A 20,384-nucleotide genomic window follows, 5' to 3' on the forward strand; every position below is an offset into this window, starting at 1 on the left:
GCTACCATCTTCAAACCTCTTCAGTACTGAACACTTCAAAACCTGATAAGCTCCCTCTGGGTAAGTTCTTTGCATTTTGAGCTCTGTCCTGTCTTTTTAATGCAGAAATTTATTTTGTGAGGAGGATAAATCTTGGGCTTTTTTCATGTCCTTGCTTCCTCATCTTGAAATTTGCTCATCTTTATTTCTGCAAACAGTGCTAAAAGTTATCCTTGCCTTGACCTCTCTTCAGAAGACATGCTTATTCAGGGTTTTAACAATTTGCTAACTTCCTGTCATTCCATGGTTTAAGGAATTCCTAAATCCCTCCTGAGAGACTGATCTCAGTACTAAACCAAGAGCAACTCTCTTGACATCTTTAGTAATTCCAGTGCAAACAAAGAACTGAGACACAAACTCAGACTTCAAAGGGTGGGAATTAGAAGGGTTTGGACAGGGCTTGAGATTTCTTGATAGAGTACTTCTGTTGAGGTGAGACCTGCAAGATCATATCCACACCACTCAGCAGACACTTCACATTACTAGGGTGTAAAGTCCTGTGTTAAAGCCCCTAAAATAAAATATGGGATTTCAGTTTCATGGTTCTTTTTGAGTTTTCTGTTACTCATTTCAAATCCACAGCAAAATAGCTTTTCATTTTTGTTCCACAGTCATATTTTTCCTTTTAGTCTAAGCAGCTTCACACAGGTTTGTTTCATAAGACTAGAACCCTGTCTGAGTGTACTGTGTTCATCATGGTATACCCAGAGACTGTATCCTGACTGTCATTTTGTCACACCTTCACAGTCTTAATTTTCTAAGCAAATGAAGAATTAAAGTTGACTTTGTTTTTTACTCCTAGCCTTTTCTGATTTAAATACTTTCCTATTTATTTCATTCCAAGAAGGGCACAATAACACTTCTCTGTAAGTGTTCTCAGCTACCTTCTATCATGGTGGTACAAAACACACAGCCATCAAATAGTGTATTTTCTTTCCTACCTTCTCCTTTGCTTTATTTCATTTCTTTTGGTGTTTCATCCTTTTTGTGTCTAGTGCTACAGCTTGGTGCATATCTATTCTGCACCTACCTGCAGCTAGTTTTGTGTTGATATATAAACAGCATATAAGCATATATAAGAGTTGATATATAAACAGCAGCCTGAACTAATACATATAACTGGTGTGTAAGCATCACCCTGAAGCCCAGGCAGCCCTGCTGTCCTGGCATTCATCAATGGAAATTACTCCTTTAGCTGAATGTTAACATGATCTTGCTGCTGTTGGTACCATAGCAAGTTTTGCTCTCATATATGCTCTGCCTCGTGCAAAAATGAGTTAGTGAAAAAGTCAGTGAAAAAGGCCTGTCTGGAAAATACATCCTTGCATTAAGAAGCACAACACTGCAGCAGCCTGAAGTATTGCTAGTCCCAGCTGCAGTATGATCCCAGAGCAGTTAGATCCCAGTTCCATTGTAGGTGACCCTTTAGGAATGCTGCCCTGTGGAGAAAGGGGAGCTAATATTCTCTATCCATTAACTTCTTTACTTAGGGAACAGTGTGTTCTAGTGTGCTTTTGGAACAATAAGGGATAGGTGAGATCCTTTCTCCATCTGCCTGGGAAGGCTGAGAACACACCCTGCTTCAAGAACTGCACCGAGGATTTGTATGTTTGCCTCTACATGCCATTCACTCATCTATTTACCTCCTGCCTCTTTACACAGAAAAGCTTTTTGAAGAGCTTGCCAAAATTTCTGCCAGGTGGCATCATAAGTGAATTTCACCACAGCTGAGGGCCTGCCAAACTTTGCTGGACAGACACAGCAGGAAATTAAGGTACTTTTAAGGTATATATATATATATTTTAAGCCTTCTTGCATGAATAGATTTCAAATGCAGCAGCAGCATGGCATACGCTGCTACCTAGAGGTTCCTCCGCCTATCCCTGCCCGCAGGCTCCTCCTGGGAGCAATGCCTCGTCAATCCAGAGAGCGGCTCTGCGCTTCGGGCAGCGTCACTTCACCAAAACCACTTCTCCTCCTCTTCTTCACCCTCCCGCCCCTTCTTCACCTTCCTCAAACCTGCGGCCACTTGAGCCGGGCGGGGCAGCTCCGCCCCGCCTGGCTGCGGGGCCCCGGGCGAGCTGGGGTGCGCACGGCTTCCCGAGGAGCCGGCATGGAGACGGAATCGTTCCTGGGGGTGAGTAGAGCAGTTGCGAAGGAGAGGGAGGGATGGGGCTCCTGGGAGGCGGGGGCAGCGCGGAGCCCTGGTCCCCCTCGCCCCCGAGGGGCTGGCGGCGCCCTCCGCTCCGGGGCTGCTCGGGTACTGCTCCTCACGGGGCTTCCTGTCATTCCCGTGAGGGTTCTTTTAGCTTCTGGGTCGGCTGCAGCATATGTTTTACTGATGTAATCATGAATCGTTCTTAAATTATGTCTCCCTCCCGGAACTGCGTTGGCCGGGCTTTGGCCGCGTCCCAGCGCTCGGGGCTGGCGGGGCTGTGCGTGCAAGGCACCCTCCGGCGGGGCACAGCCCGGGCCGGGGACAATCCGCCCGATGTTCTCGGTCTGCTGCGGCTGGAGGAGGGTGATCCGCAGTGGCTTTACACGTCTGCATGTTTTATTGCTCGTTTATTGCATGTACCCCGGTAAAGTCCTCAAAAAGTAATTGCTGCCTGTATGCAGAGGACCCACAGCTGATGTGAACAAGGGGGGCGAGGGTAGTCAAGGTGGGTTGTTCTTGCCTGGAAGCCAAGAGCCCACCAGAGTCTATCACTCTCCTGCTCAGCAAAGGGAGAGAAAAATGTAATGAAAGTCTCATGAGCCAAGGACAGGGAGAGATAACTCACCAGGTACCATCACAGGCAAAGCAGACTCGTATTGGGGAAAACACTGAATTCATTACCAATGAAATCAGAGTAAGGTAATGAGAAATAACCAGCAAATCTTAGAATACCTACCTCCCACCCCTCCATTCTTCCAGGGTGCAACTTCACTTCTGATTTCCTGTTTTCCTCTACCTCTTCTACCTGCAGGGGCACAGGGCGATGTGGACTGGGGGCTGAGGTCAGTTCATCAAGTATTGTTGATGAACAGTGTCCTTCCTTCTCAGGGGGAGGACCTCTCACACTCTTCTGCTCCAGCATGGGGTCCCTCCTAGGGAGACATTCCTCCACAAATTTCTCCAATATCAGTCCTTCCCATGAGCTGCAGTTCTTCATTATCTGCTTCAGTATGGGTCCTTTCCATGGGGTCACAAGTCCTGCTAGCAAACCTGTTCCAGCATGGGCTCCTCTCTCCATGAGACCACAGGTTCTGCCCAGGAGCCTGCTCCCACATGGACTTCCCATGGTATCACAACCTCCTTTGGGCATTCACCAGCTCTAGTGTGGGACCCTCCACAGGCTGCAGGTGGAGGACTTTGCTTCAGAATGGATCTCCATGGGCTGCAGGGACACAGCTGCCTCACCATGGTCTTCACCATGGACTGCAGGCAGATCTCTGCTCCAGTGCCTGGAGCACCTCTTCCCTCTCCTTCTACACTGGCCCTGGTGTCTCTCTCACATATCTGTACTCCTCTTTTCCTGGCTGCTGTTGCACAGCAACTTTTTTCTCCTTCATGAATCTGTTTCCCCAGAGTCTCTACCACTGTTGTTGATGAGTTCAACCTTGTTGAGCATCAGGCCCGCCCTGGAGCCAGCTGGTGTTGGCCCCGTTCTACATGGGGAAAGTTCCTGACAGCTTCTCACAGAAATCAGCTTTGTAGACTCCCCCACTACCAAAATCACTCCATGCAAACCCAACACAGCAGTTTATCACAGTACTCTGTGTAGGATGAAATTACATGTCTGGAAAAGTGGAATAAAGAAACAGTTCTCATTTGTGAAGTTTAGCATTTAGCCATGAGAGGCGGCAGCTAATGGTCGCAGTTTCGTTTCTCCAGACAAGCCTTGGTTTCTCCCTAAAGGCTGCCTCTCAAACATGAGGCAGCAGCTGAGTTTAGAGGTGGCAGTGTGAACATCTAGGGCATTGCGTGGGAGAGCAGGAGAAAACCTGGTCCAGTCAGTTTTGTACAGCACTTGATCAGCAGATGGCAATGGTGCAGCTCCTGCCATGCACTGCCAGTGGCTGCCATCCCCAGTCTCAGGGTACTGTGGAAGAAGAAGAGGAGAATGAGATGTGCATCTCTCACATGTTTATGTTTGCAGGACTGCAGCATGTGTTGGTCTTGCTGTTTCTGCTCTCTGCCAGCTTTCCTCAGGCTCAGCAGGACACTCTTTGGGAAGTGTCCTGGTCCTGCAGGGGCACTGATGGCAGCTGAGAACCTGGGGCCTGTGGGCTCTGGCTGGGTAATGCCAAGGGGTCTCTTGTACACCTCATCAAAGTCTTGATGCCTCTGCAGGGACTTCCTCAGCATGTGCTATCCTGACTCCATGGTGAACTGGAGAAAGGCACCACCATGACAGAAACCCATCTTTTTTCTGTCAGCTGTGAGGCTGTGCCTGTGTTAGCCATAGCAAGGCAGTGAGAGCACTTGGCAGGAGGAGAGTGGGAGGAGGCAATCCTGCTTTGTTCATATGTGTGCCTTGGACACATCCTGAGGGTGCTGTCAGTGCAGAGGAGCTTGTGCTGGGACAAGTTCCTGGCAGGACTTAAGGGTTTTGCTATGGGTCCTTGGGATGGTGGGTACCTGCTCTGGGGGAGTGTGTGTGGCTTTGGGGAATTGGAGAGCCCCAAAGGCTCTGGAAAGGGAGCTGCACATTTCCCCCCTCAAAAGAGGAAAAGCAATGCTTACAGTCAGATTTCTAGTCTGCACACAGGACCTGCATAAGTGTTGCCATATGCCGTCTCACAGGTCCTATCAGCATTAGAGCTGGAGAAGAGAAACCATCCAGTCTTTATTAAACAGCAATGCTGTTTTAAGCACCTGCAGTCCCTGTCCACACTGATGCTACTTGGTACAGAGACTAGAGCAGAGCAGCTGAGAGTGAGCAGTGCTGTGCAGTCCGATAAAGTGTGAAACAGCAAAAGGTGACAAAATGAGCAGCAGACATCTGTTGTCTGAACAAGGGTGCGTGGGGGACAGAAGCTCATCATGTTAAAGTGCAGAACCAGAGGATGGGTGAGTTGATCTGCCTGAGATCTGAACATCTTTCCAAGAATAAGATTAGCTGATGTAGCATATAGATACCATTTGTCTCTTTCAACTCAAAGACACACCAATGGCACAGCAAGGCAGGCTAGGCAAGTGATGCTGTGTGCATACATGTATAAAAACAGATTTTATCTTTTCGTGTGGTATGGACATAAAACTTTAGAATGCAATTCCTGAAGTTGCCTTTCAGGTGACCCTATGTGACTGTCAAAAGAAGAAAAAAAAATCTATTGCACCATGTTTAAGGAAATGTTCCTCATATAAATGCTGTGGCTCTCCAGTATATATGGGAAAACGAACCACTTCCTAGGAGAAACAATCTTGAATGAATGTGCTAAGGTGCAGCAAAAGGGACCAGGGACCAGTGAGGGTATTTGCAGAGTACAAAATCTCAAAAATACATATCTGACTCTAGTTGCTGTAGCAGACAAGAAGGAATCATTTATATTGGCAGCTTTTAAAAAAGGCATTAAAAAGGAAGCCGTGATATTAATGATGGTAATAACTGTGCCATGATCTAAAAGAAACTCTCACACTAGCTGTGACAAAGCCTTGAAAGCAGTGAAAAGAAGGATGGCTCTAAGCCCCACACCACCACCTGAACGAAGAACATCCTAGGAAAAAAAACCCCACAACACAGAGAACTTATTTTTGTGTTCTGTACAATCCAGGACATCATAGAATGAAAAATGAACAGGTTAACTCTAATAGGCCCTCATGATGCCATGATGTCTCATCTGGGTTCCATCCATTGGCACTCCTCCATGACCCCTGCAAGTTTTTCAGAAGATCCCAGAGAAGAACAGTTCCAGAGTAGTTTCTGGAAGGTCAGACCAAACTGAAATACTTATGATTGTGGACTTGTAGGGATGATAAAAGCATCTTTGGTGTTCTACAAAGCAGGAATAAGGAAAGGAAAGTTTTCCTCTTTGACCCCGGATGCTGGCATGACCTGCAAATTCAGTGTCCTGACATCTTTGTAAAGGCTTTTCACAGAGGTACTCCTGTGGCATCTGATTTGATCCTTCAAGGTAAGTGTTCTCTGGGGACCTGAGGATAGGAGACCCAACCTCTGTCCCAGCCCTGCCATCAGTCCCCTTGCCATGCTCCTGGGACTGCAAAGGGTAAAGGAATGGATGCAGTTTCACACTGGAGGGAGGTTCTCCTTGTGATTTCACAAGAGCCAATACAGACAGTAGTTTCTCCATACCAATGAAACCGCGTATATTTGTCTTGGCTCGTTGTTTTTCTCTCACCTGGTCAGTTTTCAAGCCTGAAGTTGGAACCCACCCTTTGGCATTGTGCTGGGAGACAGTGTTATCAAAAGCAGCATGTGTCGTGGCTGACAAGCTCTTGACATTTTGCTGCAACTACTTGAGAGAAGGGTTGGCATTTTTAAACATTTATAAATCCACCCTACACAGGTGCAATGTCAATTCAGCCACAGTATATGGAACGGTTTATTGTTTTTCTTTTCTTTTTTCCTCCCAGAACACCCTATGAAGTCCCAGAGCACATACCAATGGAAGGCCCTTTGCAAACCTTTGTTCACGTGTGTCATGAAAATGGTCAATGGATGTCACGGTTACCAGAGAAACTCTGGGATATTCCCCTCTATAACTTAGCTCTTCCAGGTAAAGATTTACTTTTGTTCTCCACTGTTTTGCTAGCTTGCCATTTAAGCATTGGAATATCCTGTTTGTCCCATTTCAGGATGGCTATGTTTATTATTTGGGTCAGTGTGTGGGGGAGGGTTTGTGTGGTGGTATGTGAATAATGTTGGTCTGAAATGTTTGGGGTTTCTTAGAGGGGTAGGGTTAAAAAGGAATTATTTATTGTTTTTTTTAGAAATTAAAAGAAAGAGGCACTTTGTGTCATCTTGTCAGATACTATTAATAATCAAAGGACTGGTTTTTTCGGGCAATGATACAATACTTATACAATGATACAATGATATAATTCTTGTGACTTCCTATATAATAAAATGTTTCCAGGAGGGGAGGATGAACATTTTACATTATTATTTGTTTCTTTGTACTGCCTAAAAGAGGCTTTGAAGTTGCAGAAAAAGGAGAATTTGGACTTGTAATTAACATGTTTTCATTAATGTAGATTGCTATTTTTCTACATGATCCACCTTACAAAAACTGATTTTTTTATGTTATGTGTAAATGCATTTAAATGATACCTGTGTATTACTAACCTTTCTTTGGCCATATTATTGGTTCTTTCTGCTGCCTTGATTTTTTTTCCCCTCTTTTGTTCTGTCAAAAAGATTTATGGTGTAATGTGGTTTCACTGACACATGGGGAGGCACTGAAGGACCATCAGCTCTTGAATGATTCCCTTTGCCTACACATCCAAAATGGTACTAAAGAAAAGTCTAGCCCATGTTTTCTCTCACACCTGTAGATGTTACAGGTTTTCTGGGGGGAAAACAGCACAGCCTGTAGTTGAATGTTTTATGTAGGCCACAGGATCATAGGTTAATTTTAGGAAAGGCATATATTTAGAGATAGTGTGAAGTCTTGTCTTCAGTGGGTAGAGCCCTGGGAGAACTCAAGAACTTATTTCATGGAGACTTCTTAGATAATGTAATTTGAATTGATGTTAACTTCTAAACAAGCACATCTCTGTTTAGGAAAAAGCCTATGTAAGAGGACTAAGGTGCTAATAAAAAAAAAACCCTCTAGATTTCTTATTTTACCATCAAGAGAGGAAAAAAAGAAAATATGTATCTGTCTTATGACTGATGAAAGAAGGTAATAGTCTTCTCTTTTCCTATTTTTATTCCTATTGCAAGAATCATTCAAAAGTCAGTAGCACACTCAGTGGGATTTTGTTTTGTTGGAAAATGAGCCATGTTGTTTCTATAAGACTTTCACCTGGCATTTCTTGGCCGTCATAGAAAGTGGAGAACCTGCTGACAGGTTTGTTTGCCTTCCTGGCTCTCCTCCTAAGGGTGACCTTGTTATTCTTGCAAATGTTTGTTGTTCTTGTGAATATGCCTGCAGGGAGAACAGGCATCAAGAACAGTTGAAGGCGAGTCCATTTCAGCAAACATTAGAGGACTCTTACAGAGCATTGCAGGCTATTAGTTTGGAATATTTTAGTGTCTGTCCAGCTGACCTACAAAGCTGATCTAGCCCAACTCAGAACACAAACAGATCAAGACCAACCAGGTCAAGACAGCTCTGGCAGGTTTCCAGTGGGAGGAAACCCAGTTTGGAAGTGGAAGTTTATCTCATAGAAGGCATGCAAGGAACATGACAGTGGATTCTGAAGGTATGATGAGGAAACAATGGCAAATGTCATTAATTAGTGTTGTGCTTGCACCAGATTCAGCACAGTGCTGCTAGGGAGGTGTGGATTCAAGGTCTGGAGCTACTTAGCTTGGTGCTAGCTCACTATCTTTGCATCATATATGTTGTGTCATGGATGTACCCATCTTCCTTTCATTACTGTAGCTCATGACATCACAAAAGACTCATAAGTAAAAGATTACTATCTGTTTGCTGGTTGGCATCCATAGGTGTGACACCCATCAATGGAATCCTGCTCATCTCTCTCAGACTTGGATTTGGCCCATGGGTATTTAATAGTTTGACTCTTACATCTTCTAACACACACTTCTATTGCATGCCCTCAGTATTGATCTTCCATCTGCAATGAGTGAGGTTTGGGTGTTTAAAGCAGTAAAATAGATAAAAAATGGCTTTTAGAAGGTGAAAAAATTGAGTGAGACATCAAACTATCATTGACAGTGCTGAAGAACTTTTATTTCCAAACTAGTCCTTTTTATTTTGTTCATTAGAAATATTACCACTGGCACCAGTAAGACTGACAATTCAAGAAAGAAGTTTCTAGCACCAGTGAACAATTAGTTTGACAGAAGACTTAAACCCAAAAATAAGCAGATTCTTTGAAGATAGTCTGTTAAGGTCCAAGCAAGTCACTTCACTGAGGTGTTCTTACTGATGCTTTATAAAACTGGAAGAAATAATGGAACAGAAAAGCTAGCAAAACCACTGGTTCCGTGTCCTAATGAAATTGTGAGTTGCAATAGTTTAATCTAAACATGCAAGAGATGTGTCAGATTTATTAAGTCTTCAAGGAAATAAAATATTTGGGCAGACTGGTCTTGGCTCTGATGCCTGTGTAATTCCCTGTGCTGGAAAGAGTCAGGTAATTTTTGAAGTCCATCAAATGAGGATCTTGTTCATCTTTCACTCATAAGCCTAGACTTGGATTTGCCTCAGAAACCTCCAAGCACCCACCTTGTTTGTTGTTTTTGTAGGTGAGGTGGGGGTTGAGTTCAGGAGGACATTTTTAGCAGACATTTAAGATAAAAGTTTTTAAAGTGCCAAGTTAAGTCTTGGTCTAGTCTAAGGTGTAAGAACATGAATTTCTGCTTTCAGTCATAATCTCCCATACACAGATGAGGGTATTGACAATGAAATCCTGCATTTGGACAACTCTGAAAACATGACAAATTGTAGATAAATTCAGCCTTCAGCTATTTATTCTCTGAAAGAAAGAGAAGTTTTCACATCAAGGTAACTATTTTGAGGGAAGACACCATTTGAAACAGACCACCCAGGTGGTTTGGGGCAAACAACAGCAATGAGTAGTTTAGATGAGGACTGCTTTATTGAAAAGTGTCAATGCCTTCCCTTCACAAGGATTCCACACTGAGCTTATTAATGTTAGGTGAGCAACCTCTAGAGACAATTCCACCTTTTTGCCATAACTACAGAGACTCACAAACAATATAGGTGTGTGGCTTGCAAATGTGGTGGCCTGTCAGGTGTGCACATTAAATGTAGCCATGGAATGTGGTGTTGAGTAGTGAAGAAATGAGATTTTCTGTACATTTATTTTTGTATACTACAGGGAGTCACGACACTATGACCTACTGTTTGGATAAAAGCTCTGCTGTTAGTGGCAATGAGTCCAAGCTGGTGAAGTTTTTAAGCAAATGTCTGCCCTGCATTGTGCACCCCATTATCATGAAGTGGTCTATAACACAGGTAACTATTGTCTGGTATTCTCTTCTTGGCCTGGCAAAGTTGATGCTTGTGCTGCAGGGCTGAGAGTGTGCAATGGTAGAATAGCCTGCTGACCAGAAATCTGTGCTCTCATGAGATGCCATACTTGGGTGTTGTGGTTTAACCCCAGCCAGCAACTCAGCCCTTCACTGCTGCTTCTTGCTGTCCCTGGGTGAGATAGGGGAGGGAATTGGAAGGGTAAAAGCTGGAGAACTTGTGGGTTGAGACAAAGACTGTTTAATAGGTGAAGCAAAAGCCACATGTGCAAGCAAAACAAAATAAGGAATTAATTCACCACTTCTCATGGACATGCAGGTATTCTGTCATCTCCAAGAAAGCTGGGCTCCATTGTGTGTAAAGGCATCTTAGTGTGGCAAACACCATCACTCTGAATGTTCCCCTCTTCTTCCCCCAGTTTTATATGCTGAACATGACTCCTTATGATGAGGGGTATCCCTGGGGTCAGTTGGGGTCAGCTCTGCTGGCTGTGTCCTCTCCCAACTCCTTGTGCACCCCCAGCCTCCTCACTGGTGGGGTGGGCTGAGAGGCAGAAAAGGCCCCAGCTCTGTGTAAGCACTTCTGAGCAACAGGAAAAACATCCCTGTGTTCCCAATGCTGTTCCCAATGCAAATCCAAACCACAGTTCCATTCCAGCTAATATGAAGAAATTTACTCTTTCCTAAATCCATCACTTTGGAGTATGAGATAGGAGCCATACATATCTGATCACCTTTTCTGGGGAAAAAGCATGCAGTGAGGCAGGGATGTGTGCTGGTTTTGTTAAACAGCTTGATACTGACCACTTTGGTACTAGAAACCCTTTTCCACATGTTTGTTGTGGTGGTAAATAACATTTAATATTAATGTCACTAATGGAGGGTTTTATTCTCTTGCACTTTGAATTTTTGAAGATTCTTCCAAAGAACAGACTTTCCTAAAACAAAAATCTTTCTGTTTTTTGTTTTTATTGAAGGAGTAGTTCATTATTAGGGAATTAAAACTGAATAATTGATAAATAGCAATAAGCATGCCAAGGTTTCTTTTGTTGTGTTTGAGCAGCTCTGGAAAACTGGACTTAGACACTACCAGGTGTCAAATTTGAACCGGCAATGATGAGCTGATGTTGAAGGCACTTGCTTAGCACAGATCTTTGTTTATCTTGAGCTGCTTTTTGAGGGGACTTCAGGCAATGGAAGATTGCCTGAAGTAACTTGTAACTTGTGGGTTTCTGGCCAGCAAAGTGACCCTGTTGGTGACAAACATCTCTTAACATCATTATAGTAATTTTCTGGTCCAAACCCAGTGTGACAAGCAGGAAGTGGCCCAGTGCTGATAGGGAAGAGGCACAGCTACAATCCTGCCCCTCCTTAGCTCTGCCATGCTCCAGTTATCTCTGTGGGGAGATGACTCCACCCTTTGGTATCCAGAGCAGACACCAGGGAGCCCTACTGATGGTAGGATCCACAAGTTCCTGGATGGCCCAATGCCTGGGGGTTGTCTGCTTGAGCCTCAGCTGCTGTGGCTGTCAGTCTAGGGGCACAAATGTTTCCTGTGTAATGGCCGTGGAACTTCCAGCCATGCCCTGGATGCCTGGTGTGAGATTGAGGCACTGAGCAGCATTGCTCCTCAGGGCTTCCTTTTAAAAGTTGCCCTTTAGGGGGCAATGTTCACATTGCCTAGTTCAGTACCCAAACCCAGGAGACTAATTAGAGAGTCTCATTTGTCTCGTTTTCCTGTCTCGTCAACAGATAAGGAATGAATTTGTCTGAAGGGCAGTTCAGAGCAGCTATTTCATTTGGTGCTTTTTCTGGCCACAAAGGTTATATGTGACCTACAGCCATATACATGCCCATCTCCAACATACTCCAGGCAAAGCCATATGAATCCTCCCTTCAGCTGCTTCAGCCTGGAGGAGGCCAAGCAGGCACAGGAGGAGCTGTTGGCCAGACCCACTGCACCCCCTGGGGCACACGGGGCTGCTCTGTCCCAGCACAGCCTGGGAAAGCTAAATTCGTGTCCAAAGAACAGGAAGTTAGTGGTTAAACTTGGCAAGGTGAGCATCCTGCCATGTGTCTTATCTCTGCCTCAGTGCTAAAGCTGCAAATTTGGATGTTCCAGAGCAATGCCTTGTACTGATTTAGCTTTTGTTGGATCCTTTCTCACTTAAATCAGTACCATGTATGATGTCTGAAGCCTGAATTTTTATCCCTAGCAAGTTGAACTGAGACAAATTAGTGCTTAAACATATTTAAATTGATTCTATTTTCTTATGCTAAGAGAGTCTTGATATAAGGAAAAGACACATAATTTCGAACTTTTTGCCTCGGAAACAGCTTTATCACCTGTTCTATTCAGCCCTCAAACCCCGTGGAAGTGCTATGAGAGAAGTGGATCTAGAGGAGTGCCTCTGTTTTGTAGGACTTCTACAGGTTAATTCAAGCTTTATAAGAAACTTTATATTGAAAAAGAACAATAGCCAGTAGTTTTTTCTATTTTTGTTTTTCCTTCTGTTGAGGATGTGTGAGGTCCGCAGAGACAACCATGGTAAAGTCTTTGATCTAATAAAATAAATTATGGCATTTCTAAAGTGCTGATCCTGCAGTTGTTTTTTAAATGAATAGTTGTGTGAAGAGCGATCACGTATTTATGCACAGGTTAATCAATCTTTAACTTTCAGAACACAACAAAGGGAGCTAAACTAATGTAATCTGTACCTGCAGTTTATGCTGCAGGGAAATTGGAATCCCTCTTGTCAGAGGGCAAAATGCTTCCAAGTTGCAGTTTGGTGCCATACAGTCACATTTTAAAGATGAAAGACCTGTGAAAAATGCCATAAGGCTAGCTTTGTACCCTTCTTTTAGCTTTCTAAACTAAAGAAATAAATCTCTTTTGTGCTCTCAGAACCTTTATCTTCTGTTTCACCTTTCAGGTCCTGACTGTGACAGAGCAACTTGAGTCTGGAGTTAGATACCTGGATTTCAGGATTGCCCACAAGGCTAATGATCCATCTATGAATTTGTACTTTGTGCATATGGTTTACACAACTGTTACCGTGCAGGTATTTCCCTTACTTTTGTGATGGCTATAAAAGCAGTGCCATTTCTTTCATTTAAGGGCCATCATAACCTAAAAATGCTGGTTCAAGGTCTTCTGAGTAAGTTATTTGTTTTTGTTTTGTGAGGTCTTCAAACTAGAGAAAATCAGCAGGGCTGGAAGTTAGTTTCAGCAGCTCCACATGATACTGGGGCATCAATCTTTTCCTCATCCTCAAACCAGACTCTTTGTACCTGCTCTCTAGTTCCTATCCCCTACCACATGCCCGATGTCCTGGGGTTTATCCTGTTGTCCCAGGATGATACACAGGGGATTCCTGTTTCCCTGGTAAGGAGAGAAGTTATTAAAGGGAAGAAGGCATTAAAAGCCCTATATAATTATAGAAACACTTTTTTTTTTTTTTTTTTTTGGAAACACAGGTTTTTGTTATTGTAATTGTGAGTCCTCTCCACCATCACTGCTCTGTTGATTGTATGTCCTTTCCCCTGCATAGCACAGATAACTTTCTAAGCTGCCATACCTCTTTCTTGTAGGATATTCTGTGGGAAATACTGAGGTGGTTAGAAACTCATCCTCAGGAAGTTGTTATCATAGCCTGCAGAAACTTTGATGGATTAACAAAAAGACATCATAATCATCTTGTTGCCTGTATAAAATCGATTTTCCAGTGTAAATTGTGTCCTAGAAATGTAAGTATGAGATCCCTTTTGTTCTCATTTTTAAAGGAATGATACATCACAGTGAGATATTTGATTCCCAAATTTTTAGATACATTCTACTTTCACTACATTTTTAACCTCAGAAAGGTACAATTTGCTGCATCAGAGTTAAATTTTTATCTGATAGAACTCAGGAGATAAAGCAAACCTACATTCCACAGTGTGGAGGAGGGAATTAAATTTGTTATGTCTGTTGAGTTTTGGGACAATAGTAGAGACAACTGTAATCTATTGCCCTGAGTTTTCTTGGAAAGGAGAGGGAAGAGAGAGAAGAAAAGAGAGGAAAATGAAAGAAAAAACAAAAGAAAATAAAAGTTGTGCATCTTACATATTTATAGAATTTAAATAATCCATTTTTGGCCTTTTCACAGCAATAATTATAAATTAATTTTTTTCTATTCAAAATTCTAGTTTAGGTTGGGAGTGACCTCTGGAGGTCATCTGGTCCGACACCACCATGCAAAGCAGGACCAGCTTCAAAGTTATGTTGAGCTGGGGCCTGTTCATTCTTGATTATCTCCAAGGATGGAGATTTCACAACTTTTCTGTGCATAATTTGACCACTCTCACAGTGGTCACAGAACTGTGTGTTCCTTCTCTATCTGATCAGAATCTCTCTTGTGTGTGACTTCCATCCTTTGCTGTGCATATCTGAGGAGTCTTCTCTACATTTACCCCTTAGGTATTTGCAGACAGCAGTAAGAGCTGTCTAGGTCTTCCATGCTGGACAGACTCAGCTCCCTCAGCCTGTCCTGTTGTGTCATGCTCCAGCTTCTGCTCCGGCTTCTGCTCCAGCCTCTGCTCACTCTGGTTGTGTGCTGCTGGATTCATTCCAGCTTGTCAGTGACTTCTTTCTACTGGGGAAGCCCCAGCTGGAAACAATACTTGAGCTGCAGTCCCACAGCTGCTGAATAGAAGGGAAAATCCCCTTTTATTGATTTGCTGTCTGTGCCTTTGCTAATACAGCCCAATTCACAATTGACCTTTGCCAGGTGGACACATTACTGGCTCATGTGCAGCCTGATGTCTATGAGAATCTTCAGGTCCTTTTCTGCAAAGCAGGTATCTTGCCAGCTTCCACCAGTCTGTCCTGGTGTGTGGGGTTAGTCTGTTCAGGACTTTGCATTTGCTTTTGTTGAGCTTTATGAGGTTTCTATCAATGTGTTGAGGTCCCTCTTAATAGCGTCTCTGCCCTCAGTGCATTTCTGGTGGTACTGACTTTCCTGGAGCTGACCTCCTAACCAGTATTACAGTTACCCACACCTCCAGAAAAGCCTTAATTTAAATAATCAGAAAATACTTGATTGCTAGATTTTAGAAGTTGAGACTTTTATCTCTCTCTGTTTTTCACAAGGTATGGGAGCTTTTAGTAGTTAAACAATTAACATTTCAAAGATGCACAGGAACAGAGAGTTTTCTCTGGAGATGTGAGTGGTACAGGAGAATGATGACCCTGTTCATGATTCAAATTCAGCCTTTGAAGCTGGTGTATCAGTAAGGTGTGAGTATTACCATTTCAAAGCGTTTTGTACAGCAGAGTTAAAATAGAACAATTCTCAGCAAAACTAGGGGATTCTGAATATTCAGGCCTCAGCTGAATAACTGAAGACCTGAGTGACAATGTTTTATTGTTTCCCCAAATAACTTGATCATGCAAGTTGTGGATGAGCAGAGATACTGGAGAAGGTGGTCAAATTTGCTTTCAGACACAAGGCCAGCTCTTAAAAAGAAGAAAGTTATTAACTGCAAAAGGGGAAAGTTGCTGATGGCAATTTGTTGAATGAGGTATTGAAAGAATGGTCTGAGATCACTTCATGGAGGAAAGAACATTTCTGAGTTGTGTCCAGGAGGATGGAGAAAGACAACTGGAGAAAAGACAAACCAAGAACTTCCCTTGAGTAGGAAAACTTCATATCTCTGGTGTCAGTGACCAGCACAATGGGTCTCACCATTTTTGCTAGTGGTACCATGGCAAGTTAGGCACCTGTGGGATTTTTCAGGATCACAGATTTAGATTTGCCATCAAATATCCAAGTGCTTGCTGACTTATTCTAAAATAAACTGCTACCTACTGTTTTTCAAGACTGCATCTCTGTTGTTATACAGAAATAAGTGTCAAAGTGTTTATGAAGCAGCTGCTCAGGCAAGGTCTGTGTGTAGTACTGGCACAGACCACAGTGTGACAATATTACACTGCATTTAAAATTTTAATTGTCTTAACTATTCAAAGTGTCTTCCTTTGATCTGGATTACTAGGGTTTAAAAATCCCTTGTTAGACTTTCATTTCTGCTTTGTCTGCAAAATAAGCACCTGTGTTCACATACACATCTCTGGTAGCTTTTTTATTTTGGCTTTTATTGAACATCTCTGCTTGTTTGTTTAAGAAGTTCCAGCTTTAGAAAGGCAGCTGGAGTAAAGCAAAAGCTTCAGTCAGCCACAAAGTTTTGTAGCTTAAGTAGCTTGTGCCTTAATTTTGCAATATTTTCTGACCTAATGGGAGCTTGCATTCTCTCTTTTGTAGATGAACTGAGAGGGATTCATTCAACCCTCAGCTTTCTTCAAATATTTACATTATTAATTTTCAAGTGCCTTTGGCTTTTATTTAAATTAATAAACTAATTGGAACATCAAAAAGCCACAACTTCTTTTTCACAAGCAGCAAATGTAGTTTTTAACTACAACATTCTCAGAAAAAACAGTGCCTGGTAAATATGGTGGTTTTGCAAATAAAACTAGTCAGAGGACCTCAGTTCTCTCCAATGGTAACTTCTGAGGTTGGAAAATGTAATTTTGTCTTGAGACACTTAAATTTAACAGCTCTTTTGGCCCATCTAGATAGATAGATAGAATATATCTGACTCAGGTCTTCCTCTCTCTCAATTAAAAATGTCAGGAGCATCCCAATTTCATAAACTTTCTATTTAGAGAAACGAGAATGTAGCTCCTGGTGATTCACATTTAGTCTTACCAAGTTTTAAGCACTTCAGTATTTTTTGATGGTTACTGTGCCAAGTTTGCATCAATATGCAGAATCTGCCAAAATGATTCCTGCTTCTCTCCATCTGCATTCCTGCAGCAGATGGTCGGTATCTCCCTCCCTTAACAAACTTTCAGTGGCTTGTGCATGAGGGCTGACACAGGGATGGTTCCCTATAAACAGGTGTAAGACCTGATCATAGTTGACTTGTTTGAGGAAAGGAGGAATTTGCTGAAGCTCCCAGGGTCCTATTGCCCTGCAGCTTGTAAACCAGCCCATCACTTGCTGGGCTGCTCATTTAAAAGCTTTATCTGAACTGAATTTGTGCCAAGGTGATATCACACATTAGTATTTGGACTTTGGGAATGCTGCTGTGTTGCTGAGCTCAAACTGGACACACTTCCTTTTAGGTGGTACCAACACTGCGGACCATGTGGCACCTCGGCCATCAGGTTATAGTCTCGTACGAAGAGGAAGTGGAACTGGAGAAGCACTGTGAGCTGTGGCCCCCCATCCCATACTGGTGGGGAAACAAAACGTCCACTCGTGCTCTAATCCGCTATTTGGAGCGCATGAAGCGGATGGGCCGTCCAGGTAGGCACAGGGAGTTGGCTCGGAGGAGAGAAGGGGCGCTGACAGCAAAGTAAAACAACTTGGGAAATCAAGCAATTGTTGCCATATGGCATATAACAACCCTGTGTGTGCTGTGTGCCCATGGCTGCTGAGGGCTCTGCCCTCCCCTGGGCGAGTGCCACGTAGTCCCTGGTGGTGCTGTCAGTGCATGCACATGCACAGAGATTGTGGCAGCCAGCTGGTTCGTGTGACCCACAGCAAGGTGGCCCTCAGCGCAGGCCAGCTCGCTGGCGCGGCTGTTCCCACTGCACGGGTACGGGCTGCTTCCTCAGTGCAGTGCTTGTTGCTTTAGGCAGCACAGGTGATGAGAAGTGCATTCCACTAGCCTTGTTGTGAAAGGGAGCCCCTACAAGGGGGTTTATCACTTTCTACAGCTACTTGAAAGGAGGTTGTGGCAAGGTGGAATTTGGCCTCTTCTCCCAGGCAAACAGCAAGAGGAAATGGCCTCAGGCTCTGCCAGGGAATGTTGAGGTCGGAAATCAGAAAGAGTTTCTCCACTGAAAGGGTGGTTAAGCATTGGAATGGGCTGCCCTAAGAGGTGGTGGAGTCACTCACTATCCCTGGAGGTGTTCAAGAAACAACTGGATGTGGCGCCTAGTGCCATGGTTTGGTTGTTGTGGTGGTGTTTGGTCAAATGTTTGACTCGATGATCTTGGAGGCTTTTTCCAACCTTAATGATTCTGTGATACAAGAGCAGTACGAGAAGAGTGTAGCTGCACATGAAACAGCAGCACTCAGGTGTGCTTGTGCAGTGTAATCTGACAGAGGTTCAGTTCTGAACCTCTGACATGGGTTTTGAAGTGAATGCACAGAGCGGTGACAGGGGAGCCGCTCCAGAAGTGCACTCCCCAGCCGAAGGCAAACGCTTGTGTGGGTGCACCCTGTGTTCCCATCCATTGCAGGGGGAAGGCTAAGTGTTCGGGAGCAACCCTCACAGAAACAAACATAATTTACAGAGGAGGACTAGTCAGTGGACAACCTTTAGACTGCAATGAATAACTAGACAAATTTAGTTAAACTGGAACGTGTGGATAACCGAGTGTGGCTCAGGAATTGTTTACTACAGCATGCAGTTGCAACAAGGGGAAACAGTTGTAGGGACATCAAACAATACAGAAAGAGTGTGCAGTTAGTATTTTAATGATCCCCACTGGAATGAGATGTGAAAGTAATGCAATATGGAGCAATTTCTCCTCAAAAATATATTTAATGTGCCACTTTCTGATTTTTGTTTCAGGAAAATTCTTTGTGGCAGGGATTAACCTTACTGAAAATTTAAGATATATTCTTGTACACCCATTTGGATCATTGAAGAAAATGACACTCCAGAGTCTTCCATGCTTGAAAATCTGGATAAAGCAGCAGTATCCAGGACAAAAAAAAAAATGTATTAACATAATTGCTGGAGACTTTATAGGAAACAATGATTTTGTCAAAGATGTGATAGAACTTAACACAAAAATTAATCCTCCACTGCACTGCCAAAGTGAACTGGAACAAACAGCATTTAATTCTCAACTTCCTAATCTATGAAAAGTTGAAAAGGCTTTGTCTGCATTCATTGTGCCCTACTGTAAACATCCTGAATCCCATAAAGGTCCAATTAACTTAAATCAGGAATGCTTTCAAGGCTCAGTAGGAAGAGGTCTCTCAACATCATCAGGGTTTTGAGGCCTTTGGACAGAAAAGAGAGCAGGTGTACCTTGCTGAAGTCTCTAGAGAACTATGATATAGGTGTAATTTTTTTGGAGGTGCTTTGATTCTGCAGCAGCTGGCAAAACTGAAAGTCCCAAGAACTCAATCTTATTTTACATAGGACTAAGAAGGAGGAAAATGTCAGTAGCTGCATGATTTAGTGGTAAGATTTTATCTTTCTTATAACTGTAAGAATATTCTGTATTATTTGCAACCCAAATTCTTACTCTTTTATATCAGTCTGAAATTGACTTGTCTGTTTTCATAGTTTCTCTTAAATAAACAAAAGGAACAGTTAAAAAATATTTTTGATATATCAGAGATGCTGTACTGACAATCCAGTTTGAAATGATTTTATATATACACCAACATGCTGAGTATCATTTGTGAGCTATTTTACTAACAGGGTAGCCCCAAAATTATTGGGAATTTTTAAGAGTTAATTGAATTTGCACTTAGTCATGCCAGTTCTGCAGGGATAAAGATACCAAAACAAGGCCCTTACACAGTTTGTCTGTGGCGATTGAACATTTTACTAGGTGTTGCCTAAGTATGCCTTACACTGAAAATAAACACAGAGGGAACAAATTCCTGATCTTAACCTAAACTGCCTTAGGAATACAGATTCTTGGCTTCTGTCATGCTCATTTGGGATTTCACACCTGGTCTTTTATTTAGCTATTTTAGTAGCTCTGTAATTATTTTTCCTCTCACTAAGTAGTTTTTGTGTATGTCAAAACTAAGAGGTTTATGCTATTTCCCATTGCATACTAATTCTGTTTTTCTAAATGAACTGTGTGGTAACGGATCATTATGAAGGCAAGACAAATGTCAAACATCAGGACTAAAATAAAACCAATTATTGTGTAAAGTTCACTCTGCAACTTCACCCATATACCTCACTTTTTAGATGCACTTTACATGCAAAAACTAAATTCAGTTGTCTGATAATGTTTGCAGAAGTTTTTCTGCCTATCTTTTGTGCCCTCTTTTGTACCCTTGTTATTCTAATAAAACTTGATCTCTCTCTGTAATATGGAATGAAATAGTTTGGTTTTTCCTTTCTGTGATACTGTTTTATTGGTTCTCAGTAGTAATTCATAACAGAAGAAATGGATCTGTTGTGGGT

At 42.9% G+C, this 20,384-nt stretch overlaps 1 protein-coding gene across 3 annotated transcripts; it reads left to right on the plus strand.

Annotated features, from left to right (window-relative positions):
* Window positions 1–1,929: 1,929 nt before the first annotated feature.
* Window positions 1,930–20,362, plus strand: PLCXD1 (phosphatidylinositol specific phospholipase C X domain containing 1). 3 transcript variants are annotated; one of them, XM_058829686.1, is made up of 8 exons: window positions 1,931–2,176; window positions 6,029–6,159; window positions 6,620–6,762; window positions 10,022–10,158; window positions 13,106–13,234; window positions 13,764–13,919; window positions 17,338–17,521; window positions 18,798–20,362. In XM_058829686.1, the coding sequence occupies exons 3-8, from the start codon at window positions 6,651–6,653 to the stop codon at window positions 19,091–19,093; spliced, it is 1,014 nt and encodes a 337-aa protein (XP_058685669.1). In that variant the 5' UTR covers window positions 1,931–2,176; window positions 6,029–6,159; window positions 6,620–6,650; the 3' UTR covers window positions 19,094–20,362. The 3 variants fall into 3 exon arrangements, with proteins under 3 accessions (XP_058685668.1, XP_058685669.1, XP_058685667.1); XM_058829684.1 differs by having other exon boundaries at window positions 6,032–6,159; XM_058829685.1 differs by lacking the exon at window positions 6,029–6,159 and having other exon boundaries at window positions 1,930–2,176.
* The last annotated feature ends 22 nt before the right edge of the window (window positions 20,363–20,384 follow it).

Source organism: Poecile atricapillus, chromosome 1 (assembly GCF_030490865.1).
Source record: "Poecile atricapillus isolate bPoeAtr1 chromosome 1, bPoeAtr1.hap1, whole genome shotgun sequence".
Lineage (NCBI taxonomy): Eukaryota > Metazoa > Chordata > Aves > Passeriformes > Paridae > Poecile > Poecile atricapillus.